General features: G+C 47.1%; 1 protein-coding gene across 3 annotated transcripts; it reads right to left on the reverse strand.

The window, feature by feature from the left end:
- Positions 1–9: 9 nt before the first annotated feature.
- On the reverse strand, positions 10–19,549 carry ap2b1 (adaptor related protein complex 2 subunit beta 1). Of its 3 annotated transcripts, none has more exons than XM_060056468.1 (21): positions 19,394–19,549; positions 16,042–16,096; positions 15,450–15,555; positions 15,117–15,252; positions 14,696–14,941; positions 13,956–14,146; positions 12,659–12,880; positions 12,001–12,121; positions 11,489–11,584; positions 11,228–11,343; positions 10,139–10,304; positions 8,875–8,973; positions 8,387–8,646; positions 7,491–7,683; positions 6,320–6,361; positions 5,695–5,841; positions 4,095–4,240; positions 3,858–3,987; positions 3,195–3,279; positions 2,594–2,680; positions 10–364 (listed from the first exon to the last, which is right to left on the reverse strand). In XM_060056468.1, exons 2-21 carry the CDS (start codon positions 16,076–16,078, stop codon positions 45–47), a joined length of 2,946 nt encoding a protein of 981 aa, XP_059912451.1. In that variant the 5' UTR covers positions 16,079–16,096; positions 19,394–19,549; the 3' UTR covers positions 10–44. The 3 variants fall into 3 exon arrangements, with proteins under 3 accessions (XP_059912451.1, XP_059912450.1, XP_059912452.1); XM_060056467.1 differs by having other exon boundaries at positions 19,386–19,546; XM_060056469.1 differs by lacking the exon at positions 19,394–19,549 and adding an exon at positions 17,411–17,695.
- Between the last annotated feature and the right edge of the window lie 811 nt (positions 19,550–20,360).

Consider the following 20,360-nt stretch of genomic DNA (forward strand, 5'->3'; position numbering starts at 1 on the left):
AATAGTAATATGTAACTTAAGGCAAACTGAGCAAATTTGTTATTTCAGAAGAGTGTATCAAACGGGGTGCCCTTCGTATGACTCAGTACCCATGAAGTAGCTCTCAGGTTCAAAAAGGTTGGTGACCCCTGGTCTAAAGCAAAGGGAAAAGTAAAAAAGCATGATATCCCCCGGTTTGAAAGCGAAAGCCTTTGGGGGAGTTCTCGTACCGTGTAGTTGGGGTTCCCGGGCTGGATGCGGAGCTCGGCCAGGATCCAGATGCCGTTGGTGAGTTTGAGGGACTGGTACAGCATGTCCTGGCCCTCCACGTTCCTCTTGGCGATGGTGTAGATGTTGTTGCTCTGCAGTTTGCCCGACACCGTGTCTGCGAGACCACAGGGAGGATTCGTTGGTTCACTGCTGTTGGACAGGGGATGATGGATCACACCCCGCAGCTCGGGGTAAGACCCCACACACACGCTGCCGAGGCTCACGCTGTGATTGGCTCACCAGGTGAGAGATGGTCATGATTAGGGATTGGTTCAGAGATGTTTGAGTCAAAGGCCCAATCCCATTTCTAGAAATGGGATTGGGCCTAAGTATTAGCTTAGAGAGGGTTAGGTGTAAGGTTAGAGACTGGGAAGTTTAGGGGTTACGTCAGAGAAGATTAAGTTTAGGGATGACATAAGAGATGGTGAAGTTTAGGTATTAGGTCAGAGATGGTTGAGCAGAGTGTGGGAGGCGTGGATTTCGTGTGATGCTTTGTTGTGACTGCCTATCAGCTTTCCCTCCCCCACGATCACACTTGTGTACTCATGGATCGGCTTTGCCTTTGGTGTGAACCCAGTCAGGGAGAGAGGATCACCCTTGTCGTGTTCTGTAGGAGCCCAGAAAAGTCACCTCGGTGGAGTGTGGCCAAGGACATTTAGGTATTAGGTTAAAAAGGAGATGGTTGGGTTTAGCTATTGGGATAGAGATTGTTGTGCTGTTGGGTACCAAGGGAGAAATGGTTACGTTTAGGTACTAGGCTATTAGGTAGAAGGTTAGAGATTAGCTTAAGATATTGGGTTAGAGGTGTTTAGGTATAAGGTTGGAGATAGTTAAGTTAAGGTATTGGGTTAGAGATGGTTAAGTTAAGGTATTAGGTTAGAGATGGTTTAGGTATAAGGTAAGAGATGGTTAAGTTAAGGTATTGGGTTACAGATGGTAATGTTTAGTAAGAAGTGCGTCGGCAACCAATTACAGCACGATTCTGGGCAGAGTGTATCATGGATTAGGATTAGGATCCATAATTACGCCTCTTGCGTGCAGAAAGACAATTGCCTCGTTATTTGGGTCTTTCTGTGCTACCCAGACTTTTGTGAGGGGGACATAAAGCTCTTGTTGGAGTGGTTGTTAAATTCAGAACAAGACTCAGGTCCGGAGAATAACAACAAAACATCATCTTTCTGAATTGACATCCACCTGAAGAGGTCCGAACCAGGGGCACAGTTCAAAGGCTGCAACTAAATAGTAATTGTGTTAAATTAATAATTAATTGTGACTAAATCACTGGGCGTTGCGTTAACTCGCCGTCATGCGCTCCACATGGCGCGTCCCAAATCGCCTCTTTGAACATTGATAACGAGCAATAAGATAAGATAAGAATAATGTCATGAAAGTGGAGAGTTGACCCCGGAGTTCGCCGTAGAGGACGGAAGTTCAGCCCCTTATTGAGTTGGGACAGAGACATTGATTACTAAGCTGCCGTTTCCCAGCCAAATCCAAAAAGGTCTCCGCTGCACACATTAGACTCGCCGCTCGCGTGGAGCCGAGGTTGGTCCGAGGGACGCATTGTGTCGTCATGGAGAAGATTCATTGTAAAACAAAGCTAGCCTTGAAGGGGCCGGATGCAATGAGCCACATGTCCCGCCTGTATCAACACATCCCCGGACCCCCCCGCATCATTTCAGGCTTCCAACGTTACGTGTACGACTATGCTAACCAACACACGGTCTACGGGGGGGGGGGGGGGGGGGAAGAGGACCACTACTGCAGCTGGGTCCGACTAGCTGTTCCACCACACGCTACAGGGACAGGGGGCGAGCTATTTGGAGAACCTGGGTGCGGCACGTCCCTTGGTGCTCTTATAACGTGGCGGCTTGTTGCTGCTCTACAGGTGGCCGGCCACTCCACTGCCAGCCAACGGCAACGCACGCCTGTAGGGTCTTAAAGCGCTCTGAAAGGGAAACATGAGGACGGGTGGTTTTTGGATTACGTCGAGGAAATGATGGGTCTTGCATCCATCGGTAAAAGGAAAAGTAAAAAGAATCGTAATTGCTCTCTCGGTCTTATTATAGATTTGTAGAAAGGTGGTGGGGGTTTGGGGGGGGGGGGGGGGGGGAAGCGGTCAATGTCAGCTGTATGATTTGACAATGGGATACAAATCAATGCTGAGATGGATTAAGATGAGCCGTGAAGGACATATTCTGACAGTGTAGGAATATCTTCCATTTTTAACACCATCGTTCTTTTGCCCTAGGGATCATTTACCCCGTGATAATATCCCAACACAACCCGCGACATAATATAACAACGGACATTTTGGAAATGCAGGTCACCGGTGAGCACATACCTGCATTAAGGTGGCACTCCTTAATCTGGTACTGCAGCTCATTCTCGTTGGGGATGTCCTTCCATGTGGCGAGGAACACCTGGCGCTCTGTGGAGAACAAGGTAACTGGGGCTCGCCATCACTCATCCCTGCTGCGCCTGGCTCAACCCTACCCTTAGCGCAGGCTCCTCTAGGATTACCAACTGCTGGAGCACAAATGGCTGTCCTCTTATCATTCATTCTGTGATTTCTTAGGAAGGCCATAACCATCCATCAGCTTTCAGTTAGGGAAATATGTGCTGAGAATAACGGTTTCAGATTGATGGCTCCTCGCTCTTCATGGGAGGATTTAGATTTTGGACCGGTCTCGGCTCAATTCTGACTGATCAGGAACTCTCTTCCCTGATTGGGTCAGGGAATCCGTCTTGCCTTTCAATCACAGGTGCGTGTTTGCACCACTTCAACGGCAGGCCAAGATGGGTGAAAGGAGACCGTTTTTGGCTTATTAGAAAAATCTCACTCTCTAAAATCTTGGTTAATGCTACCTACAGCACCTTTAGGTCACACTCAGTGTAACATACAATTCCTGTTAAGGATAAGGGGTTGGGACTTCAACACATACCCATTTTTCCATCTTCCACAAAGAATATGTTGAGGGGGATGAGCCCGCTGAAGTAGAACACGTCGATGTTGTTCTTCACGGCCACCTGTGTGCACAGGAACCAAAGCAGTGCTTAGACCTGGCCTCCACACTAGGAACGACACGCTGTAGTTTAACCGACCACGCAATGCCGCTCCTGTGAATATAGGGAACACTGTTTGTATTGGACTGCCGTGCGTAGAATTGTAGCGTTGTCTTTCCACATATTCTTCACAACACTTGGTAAGCCTGAAGACGCAATGAGCTTGGCTCCCTAATGACACGTCTCTGGAGTTAGTTTGATATTTTACTTGAAAGAGGGAACAAACCAATCAAAAGGCATAAAATCCAAATAAGTTTTGTTTTTCAGTAGGCTTCAAACTGAATTTTCCCGCGCATGATCTTTGACGTCATGACTCTACGGAAGCCATATGGGTCCATGCTAATATATGCAATCTTAATAATAATCAAATATAATACAAAACAATAACTCAAAGTATGCAAACAAGACATTTACTAAATATGGCTCCAAGAAGAGTGTATATATTTGAAAAAGGAAGAACCACCATGCTAATGATTTTCTAATGTATGAGAGCATTTCCTCATCAACGGTCCAAGCTCGGTTCTGTCTGAAGGTGTGGGCACCTGTAGGTTGTTGAGAGGGTCCATCTTCATGACCGGCCCGATGGTGTTGAGAGGCAGGGACACCTCGATGGTCTGGCTGGGCATCAGGGGGGTGTGGATGGGCAGGGGGCTGGTGGGGATCATCCCGAAGCTACAAGCCACAACAGCAGTTACACAAAGCTGAAGCCACAACGCACAACACGTTCAAAGGCGGGTGTTTGAAGGCCATGTGGACGGCCGGAGTGTGCTGTTGGCCACCTGTTCTTGTTGAACTGGATGGCGAAGTCCGACATGTGTTGCAGGGCCTTGTTGGTGAAGGTCATGTCCATGTACATGTGTCCCTGGCGCCGAGAGAACGTCCCGCAGATCTCCAGACCCTTGGCTTTGACGGCTGGGAGCCACACCTAGCACACGACATTTCATTTACATTTAGCAGACGCTTTCATCCAAAGCGACTTACAATGAGTACATTTGCCAGAAGAAGGTGAAACAACATATGGCTGTCTGTACAATAGGATGTTCATAGAACCAAGTGGCAAACACAAAAAAATCACTAGGTTAACCCACTTCCCGTATTCAACAGGGATAGGATGAGATGCTCCACAACTAAGTACTATAACTAAGTACGACATACAATAACTGCGTAGGAGGGGTGGGAGGGGGTGGCTATTCCGAGTCTAGGTGAACTCTGAAACAAGTGAGTCTTGAGAGCGTCTCTGCAGTCCTGCGGTACATTTGGAAGATAATGTCGATTTTTCACAAGCCACATAATAGCCGGGTCGATTTTATGCGAGAGTCGTTCTCTCTCTCAGGAACTCCCCCGCCTTCAGTGAAGGCCTGAGATTGCCAAGAATAATTATGCAAACAATCATCATTATCACTATTATTATTATTATTATTATTATGAGTATACATTTGTTGCATCAGATGAGCACCGTTTTCAATCCATTTCCCAACTTTATGCGTGCAGCTACAATGGTTTCAGGAGCCTCCGCCGAGCAGAGCCTGTGAAGAAATGCATCCATCTGATTAACATGGGAGTAGATGTGCTTTTAATCCGCTCACACGCTAATCAATGAGAGTGCACAGCAGAACAAGTAGAGACCAGTGGCCATTTGTGTCGAGCTCTGTGTCGGTTTCCAAACCCGTGCATAGCACAGCGCCGCAGGGGTTTCCCGTTTATCAATACCGGTTGCCCCCGACATGAACGAGCTTCGAGTCCACACCCTGTGAATTCCCAGGGTTTACCAAGCAAGGTTCTAGGCCACGCCCATTACAACCTAGTCTAGTCCTACGGATACATGAGAGTATATTTAATTCATTTGTAACTCAATGTGAAAGTTAATGACCTGCAAATGACATTTGGAAAACCGGTTACCACTGCAAATTTCGTCTAAATGCGGGCCTGTATTACGGCAGTGTACCGGCCTCAGGCAGCGCGCGGCTAAGAGGGGCCTAGCATATCCCCAACCTGCCCGTTATACCCTAGCAACCAAAATGAGTCTTTACCATCATGTTATTTCACATGCACTATCTATCTCTGCCTTTTGCCCGTTGCTAGGGTGCCCAGAAAAACGCATACTCCCCCCACAGGGCTTATTACACATCTGGAAACCTGAATACGCAAGTCTCCGAGGGCATTTCTGAGTGTGTGTTCACCTAAGGTGGGGTCCCCCTGGTGCAGCAGAGTACAGGTGAGGCCTGCTGCGTTCCCCTGTTAACCTTGTATTTGGTATCGGTTCCCTCCGCAGCTCGTGTCACCAGTTCAACAGCGGAAAGGCGTCAACCCGTACGTTTCTATTTTAAAGGAATGTGCTGGCGTCATAGACGACCTGAGGGTGCTTTGGCCTCCACTCACGGATTTGGGAATGACGTAGCCCCCGGTGGTGTTGGCCATGCCGGTGGAGAGCTCGAACAGGTCGTTGAGGCCACTGCTGAGGGCGGCGGGCGTGGGCGACGGGGCGAACGTGTTGGGCACCGAGGACGGGATGAAGTTCTGCCCCACCTGGGGGAGGGAATCACAACATCGGATTGATGACATTTGACCTCAGTGGATTCGGTCAGCCAGTCCAAGATTCTTTTTTTTTTTGTTGCTCCATTTAATATACAAAAGTAGTTTTATTTTATCTGTTTACTCGAATATAATTTATTGTCCAAGCAAGCACAATGAAAGGGGCAGGCACTGTGAGCATGTCAGTGCTATTTGTATGTGTGTGCGTTTTAGGTGACACATAAAACTTCGACCTTGCACTTGAAATACATTGAAAGAGGGAAAGCTTAGGGAAGATGCAATCGGCCTCTTACCCAGGCCAATACTGTAGACGAGTCCAGCTGAATTATGATTATTTATGTAAACCTTAGCTAGCTAGCTTTGTCAACTGACAGAGCTAGCTAGCTAGCTTTGTCAACTGACAGAGCTGACTGAACTTAAGCAAGGAAGCATGCAGACGGCCGGCTTCAACACGAGGGGCTTCAGAACTTACAGCAGGACTTCCCCCAACACCTCCGCCCAGATCTCCCCCGAGCTAGAGAATAAAAGAGAGGACACCCCAAGCATTACAAACACACACACACACCAAGACAGACAGAGACAGAGACAGAGACAGAGACAGAGACAGAGAGAGAGAGAGAGAGATGTGTCTAGCAACAGTGATCAACAGATTCTTTGCTTCTGCAATACATAAAAAGAAAAAATTAATGGTACCATCCTACAGATGTCTGAATAGTTTTACACACTATATGTGTACGCAGAAATAGGTGTTGCTGGAACGGTGTATAATTGTAGTCCCATATTTTATTGGGTACATTAACAAGTACACACTGAATAAGGCTTTGGAGAGAAAGCATTGTGATTCTGGGGTTTGTTGGTATCACACGTTTTTTGTGAGCGTATTTTGATTAGCCTTTTGGACATTTGTACAAACAGTCAACGGGGGAAAATGTAACTCTCCAAACAACAAAAGTAAGCCATCTAGAAAAATTATTTAAAATAGCACTAGTTAGAACCTTTGGATAATGTTACGTAGATAAATCGAATAGAACACAGATAGATGGTGTGCCATGGTAGCTCACTTAATAGAGTACAAGGCAGTTCACTTTCCATTCAATTAAAACCTATTTGTCCAGCATGTATCCGGAACCACGTGTGTTTGGAGGATGTTCAAGGCTCACAGCCGTCACGTTCCGTTCTCTGGCTTCAGAAAAATGGAATTCTCTCTCCAGAGGTCGTGTTGACAGATTTGCTGGTGAATGGCAACACATTCTCGCCCGTTTAATGGACGGCCTAGACTACCTACAGAATACACCCACCATAACCTTGAGGAAAAGTGTTGACGGAACAGGCTTCTCGCCCGCATTGCGGGCGAGGGAGAAGGAAAGACTCCTTTCAGTCGCGCGTGTTAGTGTTGAGTAGCGGGAGAAAGGGAGTGAACTCCTATAAGGGATTATCCGCCTTCCACTTTTTACATTTATTTACACTTTTGTATTATTTCAAACCAACACATTTTATGATGTGAAAGTTTAGATTTTTGGCGGGTGGGTTTTGGGGCTCCCTCATGAGATTTGCATTACGACAATCAAATACATAATAAACAACACCAGCTCTGCGGACTGCAACGTGCTACATGTTGTAATAAGCAGTATTTTGTCCCCCACCAGGCTGTCCAGCCCTCCTCCCAACAGGTCCACGGCCCCCATCTGCATGGAGGACACCTGGGGCACGTTGACGGGGGGGCCCAGGTCCAGGTTGAGAAGGTCCCCCAGCAGATCCCCCTGGCTGGGGATCACGCTGGTCTGGTCCATGGGCGGGGCGGGCCCACTGCTCACCGGGCTCTCCCCGGTCTCCGTGCTGCGGACGGACGTGGGGGGGGGGGGGGGGGGGGGGGGGGGGGGGAGAGAGAACGATGAGGGACGGGCCATGAGAGTCCTGGCAGACACCCACCCTCTGCCAGGACTACTCTGCGGGCAGAGACGGTTTCCCAGCCCTTCCGTCTTCAGGCATTCAATGGATTATCTGCTCTTCACTGGAAATCCTTCCCAGGGATACATGATTTAAAGCATCATAAACATGCCATGTAAAAATAACCTGTTGTGTAATGTTGTAATGTATAACTGTTTAGGACCTCATTCAGCATTAAGATGGTGAAGCCGTTGCAGTTTCTTATTGGTCGAGGTGAGTTGCGGGTTCCGGCTGGCCCGTTCGTAGCCATTCAGACCACAACATCTTTTGAGCTCCTATTGGCTAAGCTCCCTCTCCCTGTTCAGCTCCAGACCAGGGATGGTGAGCTCCTATTGGCTAAGCTCCCTATCTAGATAGGCATTGTATCGTCCCCAAACAACACAATCATGTTCACAAATAAGGGGTTACCACACCACGTAGACAGACACACAGCACGCAAGGAGTCACCATGAAACTCAACAGGAGACCCCTGAATACAGGCAGACACACTAAAAGGGATGGCTCCCAGGTCATGTGACCTTACGGGGCCATGCGGGTCAGAAGGGGTTTGTGTGACGGGGCCAGTGGTCAACGCTGGGCTGTGGCGCCTGACCTGCTGTGCTGGATGGGCAGGTGCTTGCGGTGGATGCCGTGGCTGCCCTCCACGAAGGCGTTGGGGGGCTTGTGGTAGACGGAGGCCAGCGAGCCGATGTGGCAGATGAGCTCGTCCAGCAGGGTGGGCTCGATGAGGTCCGTCTCCTCCGAGATCAGGGGCTTCTCGGACAGCACCACCTCCTTGGCGGTGACCGGGTCGGTGGACAGCAGGCGCCAGTAGATGTAGCCCCTGTCGCGCAGGTCCGGGTTGTCAGAGTCCTGGGGACAAAAGATAACTTTATTAATTGTATTTATAGAAAAAAATAACGAAACTTTTAATTGTTTTGTTTATCTTTTTATCTTTGTTATCTGAAACTATATTATTATATTATTTGAAGTGTGGGGGGATAAGGGGTAAAGAAATAATGCCTGGTGTGACTGAGTGAGTGACTGACTGAGTGACTGACTGACTGTGTGTGTGTGAGTGTGTGAGTGTGTGTGGCTCACCTGCGTGGCCAGGCTGAGGACCTGCTGGACCAGCTCCTGGGTCTCAGAGGGTTTCTTGAGGAACAGCTTGACGATGGCGGTCAGCAGAGTGAGCTGGACCTGAGGACGGAGGACGCAACCTCCGTCAGCGATACACACGCTACGTCGTCGCCCCAACGCCGTCCAGTGAGGCAACGTTACCCTAGCGGGCGTGTGTTATATACACCCTCCAGTGTTGTATTGAGGTTGTACCAACGTCGCCAACTTAATGAAGATAGAATCAAAATGTAGTCCTATTACATTTACATCTAGGGCATTTAGCAGACACTTTTATCCAAAGCGACTTACAATTACAAGTACATTTGTCAGAAGGAAGGGAAACAACAATACATTGCTGTTGGTACAGTAAGGATGTTCATAGAACCGAGTGCAAAGCACCAACAATCGCTAATTTAACCCGTTCCCTGTGTACAAAAAAGATAGCTTGGACAAGATGCGACACAATTACTAATTAAAACATACAATTGTGGGTAAATAAACTCTAAAATAAAAGAGTGAATTTCCAAATTCCTCTCAGTTTCCCAGGAATCGATCAAAAGCAGTGTAACTGGAAACAAGGTCGTTCCGTCTCCGCCCGTCCCTGAGAGTGTACATACACGTGGTGCAACCCTGAAGCCTGCGTGTGCCTGCGCACACAGGACGTGCAAGGTCGTATCAAGTGGGAGATCTCTCGAACATCACCCCTACGTTCAAACAGGCTGAGCCAGTTGTGCCTTACATGTTAACAAAATACTGTTTTTTAATCTGGATACAATCTAAATTAAATAGATAGAAGTCTGCACTTTAGTAAAACAAAACAACAACCCATGAAACAGGAGAGGTCTGTACAAACAAATGAAGAAGAGGACTTTTACGATATTAGGAATGGAGCTTTGGTGTGCATATGGATAGGGACAGTACTGACGTCACACAGAGGGGGCAGTGCTGAGGTCCCATTAGGCTGGAAATAATACAGAACTTTGTTTTGCATATACACGGCGGAGAAACTGAACGACCTGATCAAAGCGCGCGGGCTGGTCGCCTGGATCGACGACGGCACACCCCACGAGCCGAGGTACCGGTACGGGCGTGTCCGAGAGAGCTGCGAGTACCTCCCAGCTAACCCCCTAGAGAGGTACGATCGCACTCACCCAGGGAAGTTCATGCTTCAAGTTCAACGCAACGCGTAGGGAGGGACAGTAGGACCCAGCAGGTGTGTGTGGGGGGGGGGGGGGGGGGGGGGTACCTGCGTGCTCTCGTCGTGGAAGCCCTCCAGGAAGCTCTCCAGCAGCTCGTCGGCGTTGTCGATGCGCTCGGCGTACTCGCCCACGATCCAGATCATGGCGGCGCGCGCGTCGGGCTCGTCCAGGGAGTCCAGGTTCTCACACAGCGTGGCGATGATGCTCTCGTACCTGGGGGGGGGGGGGCACAGGGTCCGGGATTAGGGTCCCAGGTTAAACACCGGCCCCCCCGGCCCATATCATCGACATCTGACCGTATAGGCCGCAGTAGAATAAAAGGACTGGTTTAAATAATAAACCAATTGCTTGGCCAGTAAAGCTTTTTTCACTATTGAAAATAAATAGTGAATATAGGCGCATTTCCACTGCAGGGTGCGGAACGGATCGGATCGCAAAGGTGCGGGTCGGATCGCGTTTCCACCGCCAAAAGTGGGCGTGACCCGGACTTTGCCGTACCCGTTCCGACCCCATTCTAGGGACTCCTCCGTTGCGGTACCCAAAACGAGACCAGACGCCTGAAAGGGTACCCTGGAATTCTAGCTACACCACCCCTCCGTTGATTGGTCGACAGAATCGTCACTTCCGGGTGACGCGGGGATAAAAACAAACAAACAGTAGCCTCGAGGTATTATTCTTTACAATTAACATGTCGCGTAAAAAGCTTGCTTGGGCGAACAAGGAGGTGGAGACGTTCGTCTGCATTCTTGCGGAGGAAGACGTTGTTTATGATGTTTACGTAGCTGCCGCGGCGATCGACATCCGGCCTACCACCAAGGGTACTGTCGGCAGTGGAAACGCGACCTCGGAACTGAGCTGGGCTATACTGCCCCCTCCCTACCGCCCCTTTGCGATCTGATCCGTTCCGCACCCTGCAGTGGAAATGGGGCATTATTCACTATGGCAGGGAAAAAGTAAAAAAGTTAATGTTGGGCCCTGAGGAACATGGACTCACCGTTATTGATCAAAAACTGTATAACGTCATTGGCTCAGCAATTAAAAAGTTGGGACGTCATTTTTTGGTGAATACATTAAGATCATTCCCACGCGCTATACAAAGGACAGGCTTCCCGTTGTATTCACACAGTCGCACGTACTTGTTGGGATACTTGCGGAAGATGTCCCGAATGACCACGATGGCCTCCTGCACCACATAGTTGACCTTGGTCTGGATGAGGTCCAACAGCGTGCTGACGCAGCGCTCGGCGGATTGCTGTGACGGGGAACACAGCGCATGGCGTCAAGAGGGAACTACCCGGACTACTCGCGCGTCGGAGGACACCCCGTAGCAACACGCATTCGCCTCGTGTCTTGACTTTATTTGGGCTTCCACGTTGCCGCCGACGTTCCGAGCTTACCTCGACTTTGATGGCGCAGCGTCCGATGGCCCTGACGGCCTTGCGAACAAAGTCCACGTCGACCTCGGTGGCGTACTCCTTCAGCTCAGCCAGCACCTGGGGGCGGTGTGTGGGAGTCACGACCGACCGTTATGAATGCCATTCTTCACTGTTTATTACCAACGAGACTACTGAACTTCATAAGATGCACAATGAAAGTCCATTCCTTCAGCCCTCTTATCAGTTCAGGCTTATCTGTAAACATGTAAAACATGTCCATCCTTTTTTTGTATTACATTTTAATGACAGGTTATTCATTAATTGTATTTAATAATAATAAATCATGCTATTTTTTCATTCATCCAAGGTCCTCGACATCTTAGGTAAGCGAAAGAGATGAGTCACATCCATTTGTCATCAATTCATTATTGCCAACTCTGTGGGGGTCACCCACACTCTTCCAATCATCCCGCAGTGTCAAACGGCATAGCTAGGCATTTCCATTCAGTATTGTCATAACTTGAGTAGTGTACCTGGGCTATGTTGGCCTGGGAGGCCAAGCGAATCATGATGTCCAGTTTCTCCAGCTTCACATAGATGGGGTCGTTGTATTTCACAAAGAACACCTTGATCTCCTGCTTCAGGATCTCAGGCCTGGTGGGAGACCACACCACACATTGGACCAATGATGCTTACTAAATATCACTCATTGTGATTGAGTTATGGATACTTGGAAATCTTTCAGACAACCCAAGTGCTTGGAAATATATAATAATATAAGAAGAAATACCTAATGGGGTTAAAGAAAATAAAGATGGATGGACCAATCTTAAGACCTAGCACCATGAGATCTCACCATCACTTGCTTACCATTACTACCATGACTTGCTACCAGTCATGGTAGTAATGTTCATTCCACTTAACGATAAGTGGAATATTATAAATGAGTATGTTTCCTTATTAATACTTTCCTCCTATTTCGACTTTTTGACTTTTTCTGTTGATGGATTGATTGTAAAATAATCAAACCTCGTCGAGATTTACGGCTCTACAAGGACACATGACATCTTTTTATGACACCCAGGACATACATGTCCGTCGTTGAATCAGCTCTTAAACAACAGTGATCCTGCATCGCGATTCGCCCAAAGAATCGGTCAAAAAATAAATCAATAGAAAATGCGATCGGACCTTTTCTGGACGATGAGGTTGATGTTCCTGAGGGCCACGTACTGGACCTCTGGCTCCCCGGACAGCAGGGTGACCAGGGGGGGGGAGAGCTTCTTCAGCAGGGTGTTGTAGTAGTCCGACTCCTTGGGCAGCAGCTCCAGGAACTTCATCAGCACCTTGACGGCGGACAGAACCACCGCCGAGTTGGCGTGGGACAGCCGGGGGGTGACACGCTCACAGATGCTTGGGGAGGAGCAGAAAAGAAGGTCGCTTTAGGCCGTGGAGGATGGTCGGTTACCACGGCGACAGCCATAACACTGGAGCAGTGTTGTTTTTGGCAGGCATTTTAGATTTAGTTTTAGTCTTAGTCTTTTTGACGAAATGCTTCTTAGTTTTAGTCCCATTTTAGTCATTTCTATCTTTGAAAGTTTTAGTCTAGTTTTAGTCTGACGAAAACTCAAAAGGTTTTAGTCTTTAGTTGATTGACATTGCACGCATATTATAGTTGGCGGGAAAAAAGCAAGTTTTGAAACTTTGTTCGTCCACTCACTAACAATTTAGTCTCGTCTAGTTCTCGTCTGACGAAAATGTCTACATTTTTCGTCACATTTTAGTCTTTATATGGCTTTGGTGACGTTCGTCGTAGTCTCATTTTCGTCATGGAAAAAAGGGGTCTGACGACGTCATTTTCGTTTTCGTCTTGCCTGACGAAAACAACACTGCACAAAAATTAAATAAACAACGCTTATTTAATCAACTATTTTCTTCAGCTGTTATGTTATTGTTCATGACAGTCTATAAACATCCTCCATCCTTCATTGTAACATAATGCCTTAGTTTTCATCGATCTTTGTACGTGTGTAAGTAATGGAAAGCAGCCCGTGTGGAGCCACTCCCATGATTGGTCGACGCGTTTCATTATTCAAATGGAAGTCTCAATACCACTCGGATGATCGGCCTGCGTCCAAGCACATTGGGCACTTGTAACCAAAACTAGCTACCCCCCCACCTTCTGTGATCCTATCTGGGAAAGATCTCTACCTCCGTCTACCTCTCTCTCTCTCTCAACCATTCAGAGAGAGAGAGAGAGAGAGAGAGAGAGAGAGAGAGAGAGAGAGAGAGAGAGAGAGAGAGAGAGAGAGAGAGAGAGAGAGAGAGAGAGAGAGAGAGAGAGAGAGAGAGAGAGAGAGAGAGAGAGAGAGAGAGAGAGAGAGAGAGAGAGAGAGAGAGAGAGAGAGAGAGAGAGTGTGTGTGTCATGGATCCTGATGCCAGCAATCATAAACAGTGATATCACACCCGGAGCTCCTTTGCGTCTACCTCTGGGCCTCTCGCTCATCCTTAGGGTTGTAGTTGGACAGGCAGTCCAGGATGAAGATCTGGCCCCACTCGGTGCACTCGTTGAGGGCCGTGAGCAGCTTGTTGATGTTCTGGGGGTTGAGGTCCAGCAGGTTGCTGTTGGGGTGGGACTCGCTGATCTCCGACAGAGCCGCCACTGCGTTGGCCACCACCTGAGGGTTTCATATTGCCGACATGGATGATCCGACGCCGTGCTTGCAGCAATGCTACTGGGACGCATTGCAGCTGAGGTAAAGCCATGTCATTGAGAAGGTGTAAAAAGTATCAATAAGTGCTGACCACCAGCTGTTTAAAATGATGCACTCCTCTATCGCACGCTCAAAGCCAGAGATATACCTGCTCTTTAACCAGACGTTCGCGTGGACAACCTGCTGCATCTTAAACGGAGAGTTGATGCACTACTTATAGTAGTGGGATGTGCATAGTAACTATGCACATCCCACTAGCTCTTCAACAGCAACAAGCTGCTGTCTTCACCCGACGGAGTGACTTCTTCGGTGCAATTTCACGTTTTCGCGGCACAACAGGGTTTGGGTCATACAGGCCTGTCATTGTTTTGGCCAAACAGAACGGAACATAGTTCACACAAACTCACTATAGGCAACTACACTATAGCTCCCTTTACAGTGCAGGATGGACACCATTAATGAGCTTCCGCTAAGAGGACGGTGTGGGGGACAGTGTCCGGTGTGAGGCCGCACCATGGGGTTGGAGTCGGCGATGAGGTCCCTCAGGGAGTCCAGGAAGCCCTGGTCCTCCACCATCTGGGCGTTGATGTCGTGGAGCTTGGCCACGCACACCGCCGCCGTCTTCCTGACGTAGGGGTCCTCGTCCTTCAGACACTTCCTCAGCGGCTCGCACAGGTACTCGGTGATCTTGTCCACTCGGATGCAGCCCATGGTGCGCACGGCCAGGGCACGGATCAGAGGGTTGGGGTCCTCGCAGTCCTACGAGGGACATGGAGGAGGGACGTCAAGAGGGCTGGGGCACAATTCATCCGTTTGTGAATTGTACCGTCTGTACAGACAATTGTCTGTACATCTGTTTCATCTTCCTAGACCTTAGGTTAGAGAAAGAGGCCGTCCATCAGACTCTGACGGGGGACCTCGTGACGGGGCTTGCCTTTACGAAGCTGTTGACGGCCATGATGGCCATGTCGGGCTGGCTCTTGGCGTAGTTCATCAGGTAGAGGTACACCAGCTTCTTCAGCTCCAGGTTGTCCGTCTGCATGCAGTTCACCACGTCTGGAAACAAGGAGCTGATGGCAGATAAAAGATTAGAAACCCAATTGAAGTAAACGAGGCAAGAACAAAAACACAAATGTTTATCATGCAAGCAAGAATTCACCGTTATGTTCAGTTACATGTTTTATGTTCTTATGAGGAATTGAAATGTTAATTCCTATACATTATCGAAAAATCTATATCCAGAGTTTTTAAATGTCTTTTTTTGTACCTGACATCCTTCCCCACCGTCATGGCAGCAATGACCTTCTTGACTGCCTCCTTTCTCTTCTCCTTTTTCTCATTGTTCAACTCCGCCTTCAGCTCGAAGATCTCACCTATCAAGCAAGGCCACATCCAACGTTAAAGGAAAGCCAAACCCTTCAAACATCTTATTTTGGATGCCGAGTAATGTTGCGGGTCGCATGGTACTGATATGGGTCGATCCGAGTCCAATTCTCGATTTACTGCCCAACTGTTTTGGGTCACCAGGTAACTTGAATCAAACATGATTCACTTGACTACAGAATGATCATGATTTTCATGCTGGAAAAAGGTTTCTCCCAGAGGTGTGCAAGCAAAGGTTTTATCTTGATAGTGGGTAGGACCAACTGGAACAGGGGGTTTGATTTCCCTTTAACAGTATTATAGATTATTGAAGTTGATGTCCAACCATACAGAAATGCAGTCAGCAAAATATCATAATGTGATGAGCTCATCATTAAAAAGGACACCACATCAGATACTAACATGCAATACAGATGATACAGTACAGGTCTATATTAAATAATTCCAGTGAGATAGAAATCAAGTTTATCATTTACCTTTTTTGTTGGTGGTAAAATATTTGGAGTCGGTCATGACTATGGTCTTTCAAGTCTGTGAATGACAAACACAGAGGAAGGTGGAAGAGAAGAGAAGATTTAGACAAAAAAGACAACTCAGTATTGGACTGATATAGAACAAATATAGTGACAGTTACTGTCCTGTTCAAGCTGACCTTTAAAAAGGAAGATCTCCCAATGTTCGTTTGTGATACTTAAAACTAAATACATCATCATGGATCATGCTCATCTCCAGTTTAGCATCGAGCAGAGACCAGGATAATATCTTTGTACGGATTGCCGCGTTTAATGCTAACAAAAGACAAGGACAAGTATCAATAACCACAACGGCACTCAATAAAAAGTCACTGATTTCAAAGTAACCTCAATAGTGTGATTGGAGAGATCTGAACCTAAAAATGAAAGCTTGATTTCAGCAATCTTTTAAAATTGTCTATGTACATAACTTTTGTTTGATCCATTTCATATCACCCTATTCCAACATTTCCAGTCAGAAAATACAGATTTGGTAATAAGGCGATCTTAAGCGGGGGGCATATGTGGCCACTGGCCAGCAGCCCTTGGTCGAGTGGTGATGGCGAATCTTGAAATGCGGAAGCTATGGCTCCATTGTTGGTGCAGCACGCCACAGCCTAGAAAATCTTTTTCTTTCGTCACAGATTTTCATTTTATAAGGATGCAATCACACAAGAATACCCCTCCTTTCCCTCCTAAAAATATGCACTCAAAAAGCCAAAAGTGAAACAGGAAAGCAAATATATATAATAATAATAATAGTTCAATTGAATGTAAAGCTCTTATGTCAATAAAATGTTAAATTGTGAAGAAAGAAAATAGTTCACTAAATTTTACATAAATGCTTTAGGCTGTTTTTTGTTTTCATTTTTTTCAAACGGAGAGGAAGAGCAGTAGCTCTGTGAGGTCGAGGGCTTCACTGGCGGGGGATCGAAGGGAAGCGTCATCAGGCAGAGAGGGAGGTCAAAGGGCTACCCTGCCTCAGCCACTAAGGAGCATTCAAGGTTTACCCTGCTTTTCATCCTGATATTTGGTAACGGGAGAGCCAAGACTTCATCCTCGCGCTGAAGTCTTGCAGGATAGCCGGCTGCGGAAGCCGCCGCCATTCAACTGCGAGGGGCACTCTGCCACCATTCACAGCTGAGAGGCCGCAGTTTGCCACCGTCTCATCAGTGTGGAACTTTCCTACTAAATTGTTCGTTAAGGTTTGCCAGAGGATGGGGGATGAGGAAATCCACGACGAAATGGTCAATCCTCAGAATGACAAGAATGGTTCAGCTTTTTAAGATCCATCACCTAACCACAACAGCGGGTCGAAAACCAGTTCATCTACCTGCTGGTCCTCTGAGTGCATTGGTTGGCAGGGAAGCAGAGCACTGGGGGCATACCAGCTACGCTCAGGCCCTGTGAGGTTTCTGTTTTTGTGTACCGGGTCAGGGGACAGGGTAATGGCATTGCTGTTTTGCTGTTCTCACTGTTCACTTTTGCAGAACCATTTTCAGCATCTTTCAAACACGTTGTCTTGTATCATGTCCTTTTAAGGCCCCCCTCCCGAGTAGTTGTAATCATTGAGGGCAGCCCGGACGCACGACTTCTGCACTTCAGCTCCTTCCACTGCACGGTCTGACGTCACGCTGTTACGGAAGTAAAGCACGCACTCGAGGAGTAGGGTCTATCTGCAGCCGGAGCCACTTGCCAAACACGCCCATTGCTCTGCCAGACACGCCCATTGCTCTGCCAAACACGCCTATTGCCAAACACGCCCATTGCTCGTTCTATGTGGTGGTGTCATGGCAAATTTGTACCGGCCTACGTCATCAGTTGTTGACAACTTGACAACTGATTTGATTGGGTTGTCCGTTGCCGGGTGGGTTTCAAAAAACATTCGGCTCATGTTTCCAAAGACGAAATAACATAATACAGATAACGGATCGCTAGATAACACTTGTTTTTCATTTATATTTGTATTGTATTGAATTGTTTAATCGAATTTATCTAGTAAACTGAGTGTTTAAAGCAGGTTTCAAAAACCATTCGCGCTTGTTGCCGAACACGTGGTAGTCGACCACGTGGTAGTCACACGTGGTAGTCGACCACGTGGTAGTCACGTGACTGCAACATATCAGGACGGGACTGGGCGGCGGGCTTATATTCTGTTGCATTGCGCACGAGCTATGGGCGTGTTTGGCAGAGCAAGGGCGTGTCTGGCAGAGCAATGGGCGTGTCTGGCAGAGCAATGGGCGTGTTTGGCAAGTGGCTCCGGCTGCAGATAGACCTACTTGCACTCGAGGGGCGTTTTCGGTGGGCGTGAATGCTCCACCTGACTCGGACATTGTTATTGTTAGCTACATTAGCCTCTTTAGCAAACCAGATCGAAAACAAACAACAAAACTTTACATTATATTACACAGCAAAATGCAATGTAATCAATCGGTAAGAGCATTTAGAATATACATTAAAACGACCAACGTGAACCAAATACATCAAGTTATGGGTGCAGCCATCTTCGTTGGTCGAGTTGCAAGATTATTCGCGCTGAACTCGGTGGACTCTCAGATTCCAAGTGGATACGATCAAAAGGGGGCGTGCCTCGGTGAAATGTAGCAAGAAAGCTGGGAGATTTCCCACTTTGACACTTGTGCGGTCGGGGTACGATGCATCTCGGCACATCATTAGCATACATAAAACATTTATACATACGTCATGTAACAGGGATAAGACGAGAAAGCATGATATTGCCCCTTTAATTAGGTCCCATCGACATTACCGTAATACCGGTGACAGCTGCGCACGCCGTAACAGCGGGAGCGCGCAGCTACCTGTACTGCGTTTTGGCCGCCACTCTGCTCGTACACTTCTTACCATCAACCCCTTCCTTTTAAAAGACAGTCCCATCCATGTGCACACGGTGCAAGATAAACACAAGGTTGACAGAACGACAGCCGAGAGTTCACACAATGTATGTCTTTAACCCCACAGACGGCTTGATATCCTACTATTTTACTTAGCTTACATTAGCAGACATTAGCATGCAGTGTTTATTGCATGCTAAGGAAATGCTAACACGACTGATCCATAATACCACACATCAGGAGGAAACGCAATTCGTGCTTCCTTCATGTTGGTTTAGTGTCAGAATGAAAACAATCGATTATAATGAAAACACCAATCGGGTTAGAGGTCCATCTATCGATCATCGGCAGCCAGAACTGTGATCCCAGAAGGCTTTATATCAAGCTATCGTTAGATATCTGGACAGTAGCTTAATCCAAACAAAACAACGTCGATTTATAAAACATGAACGATACCTGCTTACGTGCAATGCAAAGGCTTAATTTCCAAAGTAGATGATCCTGAAACACCTAGGCCGTGAAATGTAGGAAGTAAAATGTTGACTGAAATGAGCGCTGGAGGAAGATGGAGAACGGAATTCAAGGTCTTAACGGAGGACGTGTTCGAATACACTCGGAGAGAAAAAGTATGAATAAATATAATTCCAGAATTGTGTAAGCGACGTCTTCAATACTCTTGTCAATATATATATATATAATAGCATATGCACGGAAATAACCAACCAATATAATTCTTTCTTCAATTTAGAAAGTCTATCATTTAATTCAAACAGCTGTCAATCATGCCCATATGAATAAGCCAAGCAAGCCAGCCTCATTGTGCATTGTTGACATTTGAAAGGGTTATCCCCCCATTTTCCCTCCTACTAATTTCTACAAAACGTGTAAGTAAAGCAACATAAGGACAATTCGACTGTCAAAAGCAAAATTCCCCTCCCATTTTTTTGTTTGACTTCAACGCGGCAGTGTGCAACGTCTCCGCCCTTTTAAAGTGTGAGATGCATACAGCCACTATTCTGGTGACGAGCAGAAGCATAACTTTATTCACTTTCACCCCAAACTGGCCAATTTAGATTTAGTGTGCCCGTTGGTAATAAAATGGACAAGATGAATATAAAAATATCAATGATTATTCGAGAAGGCGTTGGTTGAAGGAAAAAGACTAGTGTTGGTCTATTAATGTATATTATTTTAGTCTATGCTTTATTCAGACCACATTTTTCAAGCAACCATCAGTACCTCATTGGATCACACATTTTTTGTGCTAACACCAATTATGAATGGATTATTCTCCATATAGAGGTCGATGGGAATAGGTCAACACAACACGATATAAGGTTTCATGAGTTTGAAGATAAGTCAGACACTACAAACATGGCCTCTTTGCCTCTTTTAATAAGGATGTTGAAAGATTAATTGACATGCCCAAAG

Source organism: Gadus macrocephalus, chromosome 7 (assembly GCF_031168955.1).
Source record: "Gadus macrocephalus chromosome 7, ASM3116895v1".
Lineage (NCBI taxonomy): Eukaryota > Metazoa > Chordata > Actinopteri > Gadiformes > Gadidae > Gadus > Gadus macrocephalus.